Raw genomic sequence first — 16529 nt, 5'->3', positions numbered from 1 at the left:
TTTAGTATTCTTCTGATTGTATCTCCTGTAGAACAACTTACTGATGCTGGCTATTCTGGCTTTTGAAGTTACAATTTACCGTCATCAAGAGTACTACAGATGTCGAAATAACCTTACTGTACCTGTGACTAAACCCATTTTCCACGATATTACAAGAGCACATCTGGATGATGGACTGGTAAACTGTGTCAAGTATTTCATAAACTACTTCTTCTACAAGTTTGGTTTGGAGGTAAATTGTAATATATTAATTTTCTTTAGACTGTTATTCCAAACGTTTTGGTTGTGTTATTTTTGGATACTAGCTTGAATTATTTTTGACAGTAGAATGCTTCTTAGTAATAACTTATGTCACATCAACACTTACTCTCTGCTAGTAGCGGTTTTCAGTTTGATTTTATTTTTATGTCATATTTGTTTTCTCTTTCTACTTGTTTTTCATTGACCTAGCCTTAACTGGTCATGTCTTAACTCAGCAAAAGGTATGACAGGTGGGACAAGGGACAGAAATGAAGAATACCCTCATATGAACAAACACACAGGGAATCAGGAACTGCAGGAATAGAAGGAAGAAGGAGCTGGCAGGCCATTGTCTCCATTTAATAATTTCTGGACTTCTTTTGCCTCTGGCTGCACAAACACGTCCTTCTTTTTTATGCTTGTTGCTATAAGTACCCTCCACCCAAGGGTACTGAGAGAACTGGCAGAGGAGCTGGCCAAGCCACTCACCATCATTTATCAACAGTCCCAGCTATCGGGGGAGGTCCCAGTTGACTGGCGGCTAGCAAACGTGATGCCCATCTACAAGAAGGGCCGGAGGACTGACCAGGGAAACTACAGGCCTGTCAGTTTGACCTCAGTACCAGGGAAGCTCATGGAGCAGATCCTCTTGAGAGTCATCACGCAGCACTTGCAGGGCAAGCAGGCGATCAGGCCCAGTCAGCATGGGTTTATGAAAGGCAGGTCCTGCTTGACGAACCTGATCTCCTTCTATGACAAAGTGACGCGCTGGGTGGATGAGGGAAAGGCTGTGGATGTGGTCTACCTTGACTTCAGCAAGGCATTTCACACCGTCTCCCACAACATTCTCCTCAAGAAACTGGCTGCTCTTGGCTTGGACTGGCGCATGCTTCGTTGGGTTAGAAACTGGCTGGATAGCCGGGCCCAAAGAGTCGTGGTAAATGGAGTCAAGTCCAGTTGGAGGCCAGTCACTAGTGGCGTTCCCCAGGGCTCGGTGCTGGGACCGGTCCTCTTTAATATCTTCATCAGTGATCTGGACGAGGGCATTGAGTGCACCCTCCCTCAGTAAGTTTGCAGATGACACCAAGCTAGGTGCGTGTGTCAATCTGCTTGAGGGTAGGAAGGCTCTGCAGGAGGATCTGGATAGGCTGCACCGATGGGCTGAGGTCAACTGCATGAAGTTCAGCAAGGCCAAGTGCCGGGTCCTGCACCTGGGGCGCAATAACCCCAAGCAGAGCTACAGGCTGGGAGATGAGTGGTTGGAGAGCTGCCAGGCAGAGAAGGACCTGGGAGTGATGGTGGACAGTCGGCTGAATATGAGCCAGCAGTGTGCTCAGGTGGCCAAGAAGGCCAACAGCATCCTGGCTTGTATCAGAAGCAGTGTGACCAACAGCACTAGGGAGGTGATCGTCCCCCTGTACTCGGCTCTGGTGAGGCCGCACCTCGAGTACTGTGTTCAGTTTTGGGCCCCTTGCTACAAGAAGGACATCGAGGTGCTTGAGCGGGTCCAGAGAAGGGCGGCGAAGCTGGTGAGGGGCCTGGAGAACAAGTCCTACGAGGAGCGGCTGAGGGAGCTGGGCTTGTTCAGCCTGGAGAAAAGGAGGCTCAGGGGTGACCTTATTGCTCTCTACAGATACCTTAAAGGAGGCTGTAGTGAGGTGGGGGTTGGCCTGTTCTCCCACGTGCCTGGTGACAGGACGAGGGGGAATGGGCTAAAGTTGCGCCAGGGGAGTTTTAGGTTGGACCTTAGGAAGAACTTCTTTACCAAAAGGGTTGTTAGACATTGGAACAGGCTGCCCAGGGAAGTGGTGGAGTCATCATCCCTGGAAGTCTTTAAAAGATGTTTAGATGTAGAGCTTACGGATATGGTTTAGTGGGGACTGTTAGTGTTAGGTCAGAGGTTGGACTCGATGATCTTGAGGTCTCTTCCAACCTAGAAATTCTGTGATTCTGTGATAACTGCTAAAAGTCTACAGGAGCAAGAGCTCCAGCAAAGGTTATTGCCATTTTATGCAACATGTTTAAGACAAATTTCTTTCTCCAAATATCTTTACAGTAGACAAGAAATGAACAAAATGTTAGGAGAGGCAGGTACAAATTTAGTGAAGTGATTTTTTCTGAAGATCCATGACAAATCCTAAATATCTGGTTGTTGTCTTATTTTGTAGAAGATCTGCTTGTCTGCTTTGCCAGCAGCAATAGCTCAGATGGGGCTTAAGTTCAACTAATGTATTCCTTATATCTGGCACCAAAATCCCAGAACTGAAACTACCTTGAAGGCAAACTGTGCTGAACAGGCACCACAAAAAAACAAAAAAATAAAAATTAGAATTGCTCTAATTCGGTTTTCCAGCTCCTCTGCTTGTCTATAGACACACAAAATGCACTGTCAAAATTGTTTGTAGAACAAATAAACTGTTGTTTGTTTGTTTTTTTGTTGTTGTTTGTTTTGTTTTTCAAAATGTTTAATGGCTATCTACAAAAAGTAACTGCTAAGCTAATGCACCCCAAATCTAGTTAGAAGGATGTTCTTGACCTAAATATTAAAGACTACTGCCCTTTGCTCTTGATTAACAGAATAAACTGCTTATGGCCAGCCTGAGAGTTAAGAATGAAAGAAAGTTAAAATTAATCAGCAAGTTGTTTCCTTCAGGAAATAAATTTGACCTCATCTTAATCTGAGGAAAGAGGAGATCAAAATAGTGAAGCACATTGGATAAGTGATTCAATATGAATTATTCACCATGTCTGAAAACATGCTTCATGGCACTGAGTGAAGGATGTACTTTAAGTGGAGCCAGAGAACAGAAATGGTCTGGGATAAAGAGCCTTAAAAGGAATGGAGAACTAAAGTTGCCTTACAGCAATTGACTGGATTTGTCTATAGCCAACAGAAGTTATATTGTCTAAATCCCTTTTCTTTTCGTCTGGTTCCCACATGAGGATACACTTTAGTTGTTATTCTTAATGGTTCCTTTTCTTTCTCACATCTGTAAGTGCTATCAAAATATATGGCTGTGTAATATGTGCTTTGCTTGGCAACAATTAAACATTTCACTTATAGGCTACTGTGAGAATGCTCTTTGCATTTCATATCTCTAGATATCACACAATGGAAACCTACTTTAGTGCTGTATTCTAGTAGCTGACACTCATAGAAGAGTATTGAAAATCTGGGCAGTTGGGGTATGGTGGGATAAGTTGTTGGTGGACAGATACAAACTCTTTTAGCATGTTGGTTGGCAAAGGATACCTGCAGTCAGCCCCAGCATGTGTCCAAGCATTCTGTCAAAATCCCCAGAATAGTTTATCTGCTAAATTGAATTGCTAAATTGATTAGCCATCAGGTTGCAAATGTTCCTCATTTTTCTTTTCTTCCTTCACAGACCTGTTTTCTTCTATCGGTTAATGTAATTGGTCAACGAATGGATTTTTATGCAATGATTCATGCTTTCTGGTTGATTGCTGTATTGTATCGACGTAGAAGAAAAGCCATTGCAGAAATCTGGCCAAAGTATTGCTGTTTTCTGGCATGCATCATTACATTCCAGTACTTCATTTGTATTGGCATTCCACCTGCTCCTTGTAAAGGTAAGTACGCTTACCTTTTATGGACAATTACTGTTGCTTGCTTTTACAGAAAAGTGCTGGGAAATTGATAAGTATTCACAACTATTCAGAAGAAAAGGGTGAAGTAATTGTTGTAAAGTACTGATTGCATTTCTACATGCTTCTGTCATATAGACTATCCATGGAGAAGTGGTAATGCCAACTTCAACTCAAACATCATAAAGTGGTTATACTTTCCAGACTTCATTGTGAGACCAAACCCTGTCTTCCTTGTCTGTAAGTATTTTAGCACATAGCTGAGAAGTGTTTACGTGTCTTTTGCTTAAAACATCTGCACAGTGTAATTTGAAGCCAGGCTTTTATTTACTCTCCAGCAGCAAGCTGACATATTCTGTGGGAAATTGAATACAAAGTGTGGCTTTGTGTGTAGCAGAAAAACTCAACAAATTAGTTATTTCTTCATCTGTTTTTCAATATCCTATTTTTAATAAAGAAGTATCAAAAAGTTCTAATTTCTTTTTTCAGTAAAAATCATAGAAGATGACAGGTAAAAAATCAAATACATTAATAAATGTCAAATCACTGTTAAATGCATTGAAAATAACAGTCTTGGATAATCAAAGCATGGGAAAACTACATTATAACATGGTAACTATATTATAGCATATCACCACCGCTCCCTACACCTCAGTTAATGACGGAATTTTTCCTTGCAACCACTGCTTTCTCCTAGATGATTTCATGTTGCTGCTGTGTGCATCTTTACAAAGGCAAATGTTTGAGGATGAAAATAAAGCTGCTGTACGAATCATGGCTGGAGACAATGTGGAAATTTGTATGAATCTTGAGGCAGCATCTTTCAGCCAGCATAATCCTGTTCCTGACTTTATTTACTGCCGGTAAAAACTGAATCTTAAACACTTGGAAAATACAGTGCTTCATTTTTGTGAAGTTCTCTAGTGTGAAAGTAACTCTCACAGCTACCAATTTTACTTGAAATTTATACACATATGTGTTCCCAACTCATAACATGCCTTTTACTGCTTTATGAGATGTAAGACAGCTTCTGAGTAATCAGCTTCTGCTTTAGAAAAAGGCAGGTGGATACAGTCTCAAGAGCCTTCCTAACACTGCTGATTGTTCTAAGTGCTCCCCAAAGGGATGTTCAGTGATAAATTTGCCTGAAAGCGCATATTCCCTCCATGAATGCCCTGTGAGACAGTGTTTGTGGTCGATTTCAGCACTCCTGTGGCTTCCCCAAAAAACACATACATATTAGCAAGAACCAATTGTTGTCTGAACTTGCCCATGTATGTGCTTAATTACACTAAGTCATCACTCATGTCTTGCGGAGATGTCTACGAGCAAAATGATACACTGAAATAGGAAAATGTCCTTTGTGCTATTTCATCTAAGTAGTAAAAAACTTAAAAGTGTCTTTAAAAGGCAAGTGGCTTGACTTTCTGTTCCTCAGCATTGTATGTAATGTTATTTAAAAAGGTGAATAATATGAAGGGAGTGTGTGGGGGTGAAGAGCCTGAGAGAGTCTCTTATCCCCAGTCTTCAAACAGTGGAGGCATTCCGATGTGATCACTTCAGCAAACAGAGATTAGCTCAGCGCATCTGAGTTGTGCTGGGCATAATATTAATTGAAGGTCTCTCTGACAGGTTGATGCAGTGTTACAGGAATAAATGGGAGGAATAAGATTTGTTAGCTACTGCTTTGTTTAGACTAGGTGTTTGTTTTGAAATGTATGTTAACAGATGTGTGAGTGTGAAAGGAATAACAAAATTTGAAATAATGTCTAGTGAAGTCTCCCTTACGATGATAAATTTGTATTTCTGTTACCAGAGAAGTGCTGTCACCAAAATCCCTTCTCAAGATCTTAAGATGATACTGCTGTTTCTCTTAGAAATGATGGCCAAATGTGTTTTGAAATAACTTTAAAGAGGAGACAATGGAAGTACTTTCAGTTGACTCAACTTATCCAGAGATTTATAGTCACTTCTGGGTGTAGGGTAAAAAGTTCTCCCTCTTGAGTATTTCCAGCCTCCACAGTGGACCCCATGCTCTAGACCCACTAACATAAACGGAGTGAGAGAAGTCATAACCTCTTTTCAAAATACACCATCAAGTGGGGATGTTTTCCAAGAGACATCTGCCAAATAGGGCTTGGTCATAACATCTCTTCAAAATACTCCATCAAGATGGGATGCTTTCCAAGAGACATCTGCCAAATAGTGTTTGCTCAAGAGGAATGAGTAGGGGGATTGGCTGAGTTATTCTTATTGCCACTGTGGTGGTGTCCACAAAACAAAAGCTATTTCAGCAGTTGCATCAGACACTCTGATATGCTTGGTCTCCTTGGTCCCTTGGTCACTGGCAAAGACCCTTGCTGATAATGTGATTTCTCGAAGAAAGAAGAGATAGATCTTTTTTTCCCACCTTAATCTAGAAAAAAAAAAAAAAAAAAGGTTATGAAAAAAAGAATCATTATCAATGACACCATATCTGGAGGCTATCTTCAGAAGGGAAAGGGGGGGCAAGAAAATGACTGTTTTTTAAACAGTGTAGTTTGGCATCTTTTCAAAGTTCCCTGGCATCTGATAGGTATTTCTAGTCATCTGTAGAAGATATTCCCAAATGGCCAAGCATGAAAAGTTTGAAGCTCAAAGGATGTTCTTTGAAGATTTTGGATGGAAATCAGAGTTAGATTTCTAATGGAAGGCAAAGTCCAAGCTGAATTGGCCTGCTGCCTCTCCACAATCCTTTAGGTTAAGTTCTGTCTTTTGATTCATTTGCATGGCATGCCTCAGCTTGAAGCCATTGGTGGCTTTATATGCATTGAAACACACTAATTAGCATGTGTTGAGAAAATAGACTGTGTATACATGATACACATATGTATTATGCAACCATTTAATTGGGAATTTGCACCTTGTGTCTAGAAGTGATATTGTTGGTGGAAAATAACCAAATCAACAACAACAACAACAAAGAATTATATTCATAGTGGTGAGCTGTACAGATAACCCATGATCACTTTATGCTTGTTTCAGATAAAAACAGTGACTGTTTCCTGCGATAGCTTTATGTTGTGTGAATAGAATGAAAAGAACAAGGTGGGGAAAGAAACAGAACAGGGACATTTTTGTTGAAAATTCCATCAAATGAATAGAGAACACATTTCAGGAACAGAGGAAATTCCTGTTTATGATATCCTTTTTGTAGATACCGGGGTAGGTATGCTATAAAATTTTTTCTTCTGAATTTGAAGTGTAAGCTTCCTGGAACTGTAATGGGAACATACTTGTAGAATGTGTAGACAGGTATAAACAGACCTTCCTTTAGTATGATCTGCATAATAGATCTTCTCTGCCTGATGGGATCTTTCCTTTACTGTCCCATTCAATGGCTTCATTACAATGCAGATTTTTCCCAGGCTTTAAATGGTGTTATTTTCAAGTGATCGCACTGTCCAATGCCTAATTTGCCTCAAAGAAGTGACAGAGAATGGCTGGACAGTCTCTTAAGGTGACTTTGAATCTTTTATTAGAGATTATAAATCTTTTAAAAGAAGGACTCTCAAGCTCTGGAGAATGGACTGAAGATATACCTCAGAAGAAGATGCATGTATCTGGCCTATATTCAAGACAATTTGGAACTAAAAGGGCTTTATCTAAAAATGTTTCTTTCATGTTGATGGAGACATTTCAGAAAGGTCTAAATATTTTTTATCAGGGACAGCAACTTTGTTTTAAAGCTTATCCAAGCATGTTAAATGAAAAATGGCATTCATCCAAAAGTCAGTCAGAAAGATCCAGACAGATAAGTGAAGACAACCTGGCTATGAATAAGTTACAAAGCATCAGAAAAATAGTGCTTAGTATTCATGTGTTTTCTGAGAAGCCCAATGTGTATTTACTGCTAAGGAAAAGAAGTGGCACTGAAGCACCCTTCTGATGTGTCTGATTCCTTGAGAAGGTGCCAGTTTGTTCTAATAGACATGGCTAAAAAGCTTTTAACTGCAATATAAACAGTGACAGGAAAAAATAATATTTCCAAATGCTTAATTTTCTTCTTTCCGGAGAAATACTTGAGCTCAAAAATGATAAATACAGTCTCAGGAAGAGATTTCCTGAAATTTTCTTGTTTTTCCACCCCCAGATTTCTCAGGGGATATCTGCATAACCCCAAGGGAGAGCAAAACTGAAGGGCTTTGAAACAGAAATAAAAACGAATAATAGAAGTAGGAGCTTTTAAAATGAAACAGAATTTGAGGTGACTTCATGGAGGATAATCCTTTCCCACAGTCTCTGATGCCAGAAAATCCTCATTTCAGTTCTCAAGCAGTTTTCCAATGTTCTCCTAGACATTGACAGGAAAATAATTTGGGATTGCAATCTACTTTTTGCCTCCTGAGAGCAGAAAGAATATTAACAGTCAGTCATTGAACAGTCCCTCCTGGGAATCATCATCAGGTGAGTCAGAGGAATTCTCTCAAAGGCAGCTGTAATACCTTTTTTGGAACTACAGTTCTAACCCAGGTTAGTGAAAAAGGATCTGCAAAGCATCATTTTAGGCTTCCCATCATATTTGTATAAAGCAAATAAACATTTCATTGCTAATAAAATGGCCTTAAATAACACGGCTTTGGATTTGTGGATTTTTAAAGAAAACAGAATCATGAAGGAAGGGCTTCATTGATAAGAGAATGGGAATAAGAGAATAACAGTCCTAAGTCTTACAGGATCTATCCACAACACTAAATCCAAAGAAGTCCATTAAAATAATAGAGCTAATTTTCAGAAGTTTTGATGTAGCTATTGGAAAAGGGAAAATCAGTGAACCTGACTTCTGGAGATTGAAATGGAGCTACAGAGAAAGGCTTTGGGAATAGCTGCTTGGTGATAAATTAGCAGTGTTGAGATCAGAAGGGGAAACACTGTGATGTAGGATCCAGGTGCAAAGAATGTAAGGAATAGGAGATAGGGAAGAGGGGAGAGAGAAGAAATTGGAAGAACAGAGGTAAAGAGACAGCTAACTATGTAAACACATAGGAGTAACATGCCTGAAGGAGAGGGAGAGGCTAGTCATCAGAAGATGGCTGTGGGAAGAGCCCTGGGGTTATATAGAGGTGGTGATCCACACTCAAAGCGAAACAGGTAGCTGTTAAGGGACCACAATGAAATGACCCAACAAGAGCTCCTCCAGAATGAAGAAACATTGACCTATGTCAATGTGACAGGACAATATTGTCTCATCAGTGTGTAAACAGAAAAGTGCGTTCTTTCCCTAAACTTCAAAGTGCTGACTTGAGGGCAACCCGGTCTAATGGGTGGCATCACTGCCTGTGGCAGAGGGGTTGGAACTAGATGATCTTTGAGGTCCCTTCCAGCCCAGGCCATTCTATGATTCTGTGATTATACAATTCTGTGATTCTATGATTATCAGATGCAGCATCAGTGCCTTGGGGGGCCTGCAGGCAAAGGTCTGGACACTGGACTGGCCACAGCCAAACACATCATTGAGCCTGCTGGGAACACAACTACACCTAGAGCAATCTTTTTTTTGCAACAGGCTGGATTGCATTACAGTTAACAAGTAATTCCTGTGGAAATAAAATACTGAAGTGATCATAAGACTAATAAAGCTTTAGTAAATAAAAGCAGATAATTTGGTACAGACAGCCATCTGAAGTTAAAATAGTTTTGGTGGACGGATAGAATGGACTTCGGATTTTCTCTTCCTTGTTTTTGAACAAGGTCATAGAATCATAGAATGCCTTGGGGTGGAAGGGACCTTGAAGATCACTTAGTTCCAACTCCCCTGCCATGGGCGGGCATACCTCCCACTAGATCAGGTTGCCCAGGGTCTCGTCTAACCTGATCTTTAACACCTCCAAGGATGGGACATCCACAACCTCTCTGGGCAACCTGTTGCAGTGCCTCACCACTCCAGAGTAAAGAATTTCCTCCTAACCTCTAATCTAAATCTCCCCTCTTTTAGTTTAAAACCATTCTCCTTTGTCCTGTTGTTATCTGATCTAGCAAAGAGTCGTTCTCCATCTTTTTTATAAGTCCACTTAAAGTACTGAAAAGCTGCAATGAGGTCACCCCGGAGCCTTCTCTTCTTCAGGCTGAACAGTCCCAGCTCTCTCATCCTTTCTTCATAGGAGAGGTACTTCAGCCCCTTTATCATCCTTGTGGCCCTCTGGACCCGCTCTAACAGCCCCACATCCCTCTTGTGCTGGGGGCTCCAGACCTGGACACAGGACTCCAGGTGAGGCCTCATGAGGTCAGAGCAGAGGGGCACAATCACTTTCCTTGCCCTGTTGGCCATTCTTCTGTTGATGCAGATGAGAATGCAGTTGGCCTTCTGGCACACTGCTGGCTCATGCTGAGCTTTTCATACACCAGAACCCCCAAGTCCTTCTCTGCAGAGCTGGTCTTGGTGAGTTCTTCTCTCAGTCTCTGCTCATGTCTGGGATTGCCCCGACCCAGGTGCAGCACCTGGCACTTGGACTTGTTGAACCTCATCAGGTTCATGTGGGCCCACTTCTCCAGCCAATCCAGGTCCCTTTGGATGGCATCCATTCCATCTGTTGTATCAACTGCACCCCTCAGCTTGGTGTCATCTACAAACGTGCTGAGGGTGCACTTGATCCCACTGTCAGTGTCATTTATAAAGATATTAAACAGCACCAATCCCAGGACAAACTCCTGAGGGACACCACTTGTCACCAAGCCTCCACTTGGACATAAAGCTATCAATCACCACTCTCTGGGTGTGACCTTCACATCCACTGAATGGTCCACCCATCAAAACCATATCTCCCCTGTTTGGAGACCAGGATGTCATGTGGGACTGTGCCAAAGGCCTTAGAGAAGTCCAGGTAGATGACATCAGTTGGTCTTCCTTTGTTAACTGATGCAGTCACTAGAGTGACAGAGTCATCTAGAATATCAGTGAATTCTGCTAATGACACTGTTGGGCAATTAGTATTTCTCATATTTTGTTTGTCTTTCAAGATTCTTCTGCATATTTTCTAATTCAGAAGTTATTGTGCTATCAAAAGCCATGCTCTGATGTTCTTGGTACTCTGGTATAGTGGCTAATCTCCCTCTGAAGTGTAAATGTATTCCTGGCTTCCATCTGCACACTCCTTCTTTTACTGTTGTTTCACCCTTGAATTCATCACACCAGCAATGAGTTGTTTCATAGGCTGTATAGTCATTAATTAGTCCTTCCTTCTGTCTCCCACAAAATGAGTTGAAATACATTTGGTTCTTTAAATAAATTTAAAGAGCTAGAGCCAAAGAAAAGAGCAGCAGTACACAGCTGAGGGGATGAAGGGGAGTGGGACTGTTCCCTTAGGATTCAGCTGTGTCACAGATTTTCTAGGTGTGTTCAAATGCCACATCCTGAGGGTGGCCTCTCCTCTATGAGACTGGAAGTGTATTTAAAGACTGATTAGAAAATGAGGTTTGGAAGATTTACACAGCATTAAAGTAATGATCTTTGTGGTCTACGGTGAATGCATAAAATTATGGTATATGCTATCCAAGATTAAAAATTTTCTGATGTGAAAAAGTTAAAAAAAAAAAAAAAAAAAGTTAAAGCTCCTGACTGATTCTGTGTTTGTACAGGGTCTTCTTAGCTGTTGGGGTAATCTTTTACTTCAGTCTCTCACTGTTGCATTATAATCTCCAGAGCAAGGAACTGAAACTCTTCACTTCCTAACTTTCTGATTTTGGAAGATTTGCATCTAAGAATGCATCATACAGCTTGAGAGGCAATATGCTGAGAACCACCTCCCATCTCCAAAACATATCTTTATTCCTTCTCTTAAAGCACTTGATCTACCTATGTTATTGTAAATATTTAAGGAAAATTAAAAGGATGCTTGGAAAACGACTCCGCACTATAACAGAAAAATACAGGCATCTGGGGGTATTACAATAGAAAGAAATATAATTTGGGGAATATTTTCATGTATGTGAGATTATTCAGGTACATGAGTTCAGGTATTTGAGGTTCTGCCCACTGCTCTCTGTGCAGCATCGGTTGCCATTGTTCTTGGGCCAGCACAGATGTATCTGAGATAGTCAGTTATGTCCATAATGTAGGTATACCCTGAATGACTTTTTCAAACACCATTTTTGTAAGAAGACAACCTGAACGTGGAATCTTTCATGTGGTTGGTCTTGCTTGTAATTGTGTATTGCTTAAAATGAGAAAGATTTACATCTCTAAGAAGTACATTATACAATTGTATTGTTTCCTGCCTTGTGAGAATCTTTCCTTTTCATCCTGTTTTGTTTTGGTGTACTGATGTCTAACGCTATTACGTTTAATGTATATTTTGAAAATGAGAAGAGCAGTTGTATTTAGTATTTTAGATGACTGCTAAGAATGTAATGGACTATCAACATTATAGTGAGAAAAAAAAAAAAACACTAAAGTATTGCATTCCTTTTTATATTCTCTCTAATTTCTGTATGTTTTAATCTGAGAGTGGTATTCACTGTTGCACTGTGATTCAACCAAATGACGTGTGAATGTTGGAATATTTGGATCCAGACAACTTCATGTTGTCTTTTCAGAATCAGAATTCATATTTGTTGAAGAGCATTAAAATATTATTGCATATTTGATCAATTCAGTTCTGTCTGGGACATTTTTCAACAGATGTTGATGTACTTCTTTGGTAGCAGAGAAGATTTCTGAAATACTGCAATTGTTAAAATGGTTTCAGGAAGGTGATTTCTTCCTAGCCATCCATCACATAAGTATTATTAACGAAACACCAAATATTAAGATTCTGTTGTTGTTGTTGTTGTTGTTGTTTCCTAGAGAAAAACAGTGAGAGCACCATTTTGAGTGAATTTTGAGTTCATGAAGATCTGTTCAACTGTTATCTTCTGTGTCTTTATTTTCCTAGTGTGTATAGATTATTTGATAATGTTTTATCACCCCAAACCCAGCAGCATTTCTGAAGCCATGAAATTTTTAGCCTTCACAGGCATTAGTTGATAAATTTCTTTAACGTTTGTGGGAAATAAACACAGAGGAGCTTTCTCATTACCTTTCATTAAATGCCTCTCCGGTTAGCTTCAGCAAGCTAAATGTATAATACATACATATAAATGTAGGACTATAAATACACACACCCAGAAAATTCTGAGCCTGAGAACATCAAGCAGCATGGGCCTTTTTATGTGGCTTCATCCACTGCGTTTAGCTCATTTACTCCTTACATGGTTTGGCTTAGGTATATGTGTACTCCCATCGTGCTGTCTCCCTGCCTGGTTTCCTGACAAATCCAGTTTCACAGCCTTGGTGAACAGACCCTGAAAACATAGTACATCTGGAATCAAAACACTAAATGGGTGGAAAACAAGAATTTGTTGGGTTTGCAGTGTTTAACTATATGTAGTATTTGGTATTGCCTTTGGCAGATATTCTTATTTGAAAGCTCACTGAGTCAATATTAAGTCAAGATTTTGATGAATCTGAAAAAAAATACTAAATTGTTTCTCACTCTTTCCCATTGTGGGCCAGGCTGATTTCAGATAGTTCTGTCTTGCAGCTTCCTGGCAAACCTCTCAGTAAATTCTAGCACATTTATATTCTGTAGGAGCTTTTTTACTCCTCAAAACTTTTTCAGTTGATCTCCACTGGAGAAAAGTATTTTTAGCAGCTGTCTTTGAAAGCTAGGCTTTAACCAGGCTGAATTCCCTAGAATTTATAAATACAGAACTGTTCGCAGTGAAGTACTGTAGCTGGCTTTTGAAGATAGATTTGCTTTTGTACTACCCACACTTCTTAAAGGATTATTTTAGATAGCTTTTAAATTGCAGAAGTGGCATTGACAGGTAATATCACTCTATCATGAAGTTTGGTGAGAATATATTTTTCCCCCTTTTATGATACAAGGCTTGATCCTGTGTGATGCAAGGTGCCCTGACTGGGTGCATGCAGCAAGGTGCTTACATGAATGAGCTAGAATTGAGTATATGAGCCAGCCAGATCCACTGACCTTGGCATTAACCCTATGCAGATGCCCAAATGCTGACGTAGGGTGCGAATGCTCTGCTGTCTGTCTGTAGCTACAAGTAGTGACCAGTCGCATAAATAGTGGAAATTTATCATTGTCCTCAAGAAATGGTAATTTTTTCTCCTTCTTTTACTTCCAGGTCCTACTTAGACATGTATAAGGTGATAATATTTAGTTACCTCTTCTGGTTTGTGCTTACTATAATCTTCATAACGGGAACCACAAGGATCAGCATATTCTGTATGGGCTACTTGGTAGCCTGCTTTTATTTCCTTCTCTTTGGTGGAGATTTGCTGCTGAAACCCATCAGGAGTATTCTGCGTTACTGGGACTGGCTGATTGCGTACAATGTTTTTGTGATCACCATGAAGAACATCCTCTCAGTAAGTAGCTGCTGCATTTCTGCTGCCCTGAGCACTTTTGTGGCTTCATTGGAAGTATGCACAGTGCACTGAATGGTCATTAGAAATCCTTTTCAGGACCACAGCCTTTTGCTAGTGCAAAGCAGGCTCCATTTTAAAGCAGAAACTGCAAGTGCATATCCAGAGAATGCTAATGCATATACATTATAGGAAAATGTGCATACTTGTTTCAGTCTGGCTCTGAGAAAGCTCACAAGCTATTTTCAAAGGATCAGATTCTGAATACTTTGCCTTTTTAAGTTGTTCCTTAGAAGTTTGTGAAAGTTTCGGTGGGGTGAGAAATGAGTTAAAAGTGCAAGATCAGTTACACCATCAATAAATAGTGCACATTCAATTAAACCTTTTATTTTAAACTAGAATTTTCAAGCCTATTACTAGATGGAGTTGTGTGACTACAAAATTACAAGCTGCATTCTGTTTTCCTTTAGAACTATTGTGAGCTTCAGGGGAAAACAGACACATTTTATAATAGAATGTTAAACACTTCTGTGAAGTATTAAAGGCTTTCTTACATTAATTAACCATTTAGAACAGATTCTTGCAGTGGCACTAATAGGTGATTGAGACAAGGCAGTACTTAAAACTTTATGAAAGATAAATTTAGATTTATTCCTGGCAATTGATTTTTAGCTTTGAACATTTAAGTGCTGGACTGAAAAGAGCAGACATTTTTCTTTTTACATTTATATAAGTCACTGTACTGAAATAAAATTGATTTATGGGTGGTTTGAATTTGCAAACGTTCTAAATGCTCACATATGTGCTTCATTTTATGCAAGGGAATTCAGTGGGGCCATGTGTATGTTAAGTTAAGCTTGTCCGTGTATGTTTGCAAGTTTAACTCAGTGATTTATAAAAGTTGCTTAGCCGTCACACTGCATCACATGCCAGACATATCACTTTCTCTGCAAAAACACAAGCAAAACCTATATACCTGCTATCTCCTGGATAATCAAAAGAACTAATTCTTGCTATGTGATGTGTGTTACTGCTAAAGACACTTACATCTAATCTGTTTTACTAATGGGATGCAATTCAGCCAATGACAGTAATAATATTCTCAAGTAATTTAAGGAGATGCAATACTTTTCTTATCTTTATTTCTTCTATGTCTTGTTATATGAAACTGTTCTTTTACTTTCCAGATAGGAGCCTGTGGCTACATTGAGTCATTAGTTAAGAACAGTTGCTGGTTGATTCAGGCATTTAGCCTGGCTTGTACAGTTAAAGGCTACCGTATCCGTAAGTATGGCCTGTTTTTCTTTGTAATTTCCTAAAGCCTAAGGAACACCTTCAAAATCTCCTACCATATTTAAAATGTGCCCTCTCTTGACATAATACATAATACCTTGTGCAAATATCTTACATGAGTTCAGTTAATAGAGTTTGGTCATATATGGACTAGCAAGACAATGTATTGAAAATATTTCCTAGAAAAAAGGGAGATACACAGAGAACTATTAACACCCCCACTCACATACACACAAACTGTGTTTACTGTAAATGTACAATTTGGTGATATGGGAGCTTAACACAGTTTTGTGGTATCTGCAGTTCATGTGATAATTGGGTTTATGGTTTTGCCATACAAATTGAGGTCAGTTACTAGCTCACCACCACTGCACAGAGATGGCACCTTTTCTTAGCTGTAAAGTCCCACTCCTTGCTGTGCAGCAGGTCTTGTGTTCAGCTCCTCAAAACCACTTCAACTCACTGAAATTGCAGGAGGCTAAGCCAGCGTAAAAGTTGTAATTTTTTTGCAGGCACAATGACTTCAGGTAATTTTTTATGATTATTCTCAAGTTGGTAGTGATAACAGGGTTGGAGTGGGTAGCATGAGTCAATGGAGGCAATAGAAGGGAGGGAGGGAGGAAGGACGTATGGGGAGTGAGACCCTTTACCTCTCAGTGGGCTATAAATTTGGCTCCACTTTGTCCTGGCACCCTGTGCTGAAAATTTAAAAATACTATTTTTTTTTTGTTTGGTGGAATTTAAAACAGAACTACTGTTTGATTTCAGTGAAGCTGCAGCAGAGTTCTGAATTCCTATTTCAAAAATCCTCACGTCTGATCCTAATAGATAAGTGGGCAATAGAGGTAAAGGAAATACCAAGAATCAAATTCACAAGTTAAATGGTGCCCAGTGGTTCTTGTATTATCCAAAACTTTTGGAGGAGGATCAGAAACTTGGACATGGCTTTCTGACTCCCCAGGGGATGGGCATAGCATGCTTAGAA

General features: G+C 39.9%; 1 protein-coding gene across 10 annotated transcripts in view; it reads left to right on the top strand.

Moving 5' to 3' along the window:
• PIEZO2 (piezo type mechanosensitive ion channel component 2) overlaps window positions 1-16529 on the top strand; it is a 310777-nt gene that overhangs the window by 239824 nt on the left and 54424 nt on the right. For all 10 annotated transcript variants that reach the window (XM_068671657.1, XM_068671651.1, XM_068671648.1 and 7 more), the window contains 6 exons: window positions 32-232; window positions 3627-3831; window positions 3985-4086; window positions 4544-4709; window positions 14011-14254; window positions 15439-15535. In XM_068671657.1, the coding sequence (XP_068527758.1) occupies window positions 32-232; window positions 3627-3831; window positions 3985-4086; window positions 4544-4709; window positions 14011-14254; window positions 15439-15535 (1015 nt within the window). The remainder of the gene's footprint in view (window positions 1-31; window positions 233-3626; window positions 3832-3984; window positions 4087-4543; window positions 4710-14010; window positions 14255-15438; window positions 15536-16529) is intronic.

This window comes from Anas acuta, chromosome 2 (assembly GCF_963932015.1).
Source record: "Anas acuta chromosome 2, bAnaAcu1.1, whole genome shotgun sequence".
NCBI classification, from domain to species: domain Eukaryota; kingdom Metazoa; phylum Chordata; class Aves; order Anseriformes; family Anatidae; genus Anas; species Anas acuta.
Note: the sequence above shows the minus strand (reverse complement) of the source record. Positions and strands in the feature narration are given on the sequence as shown.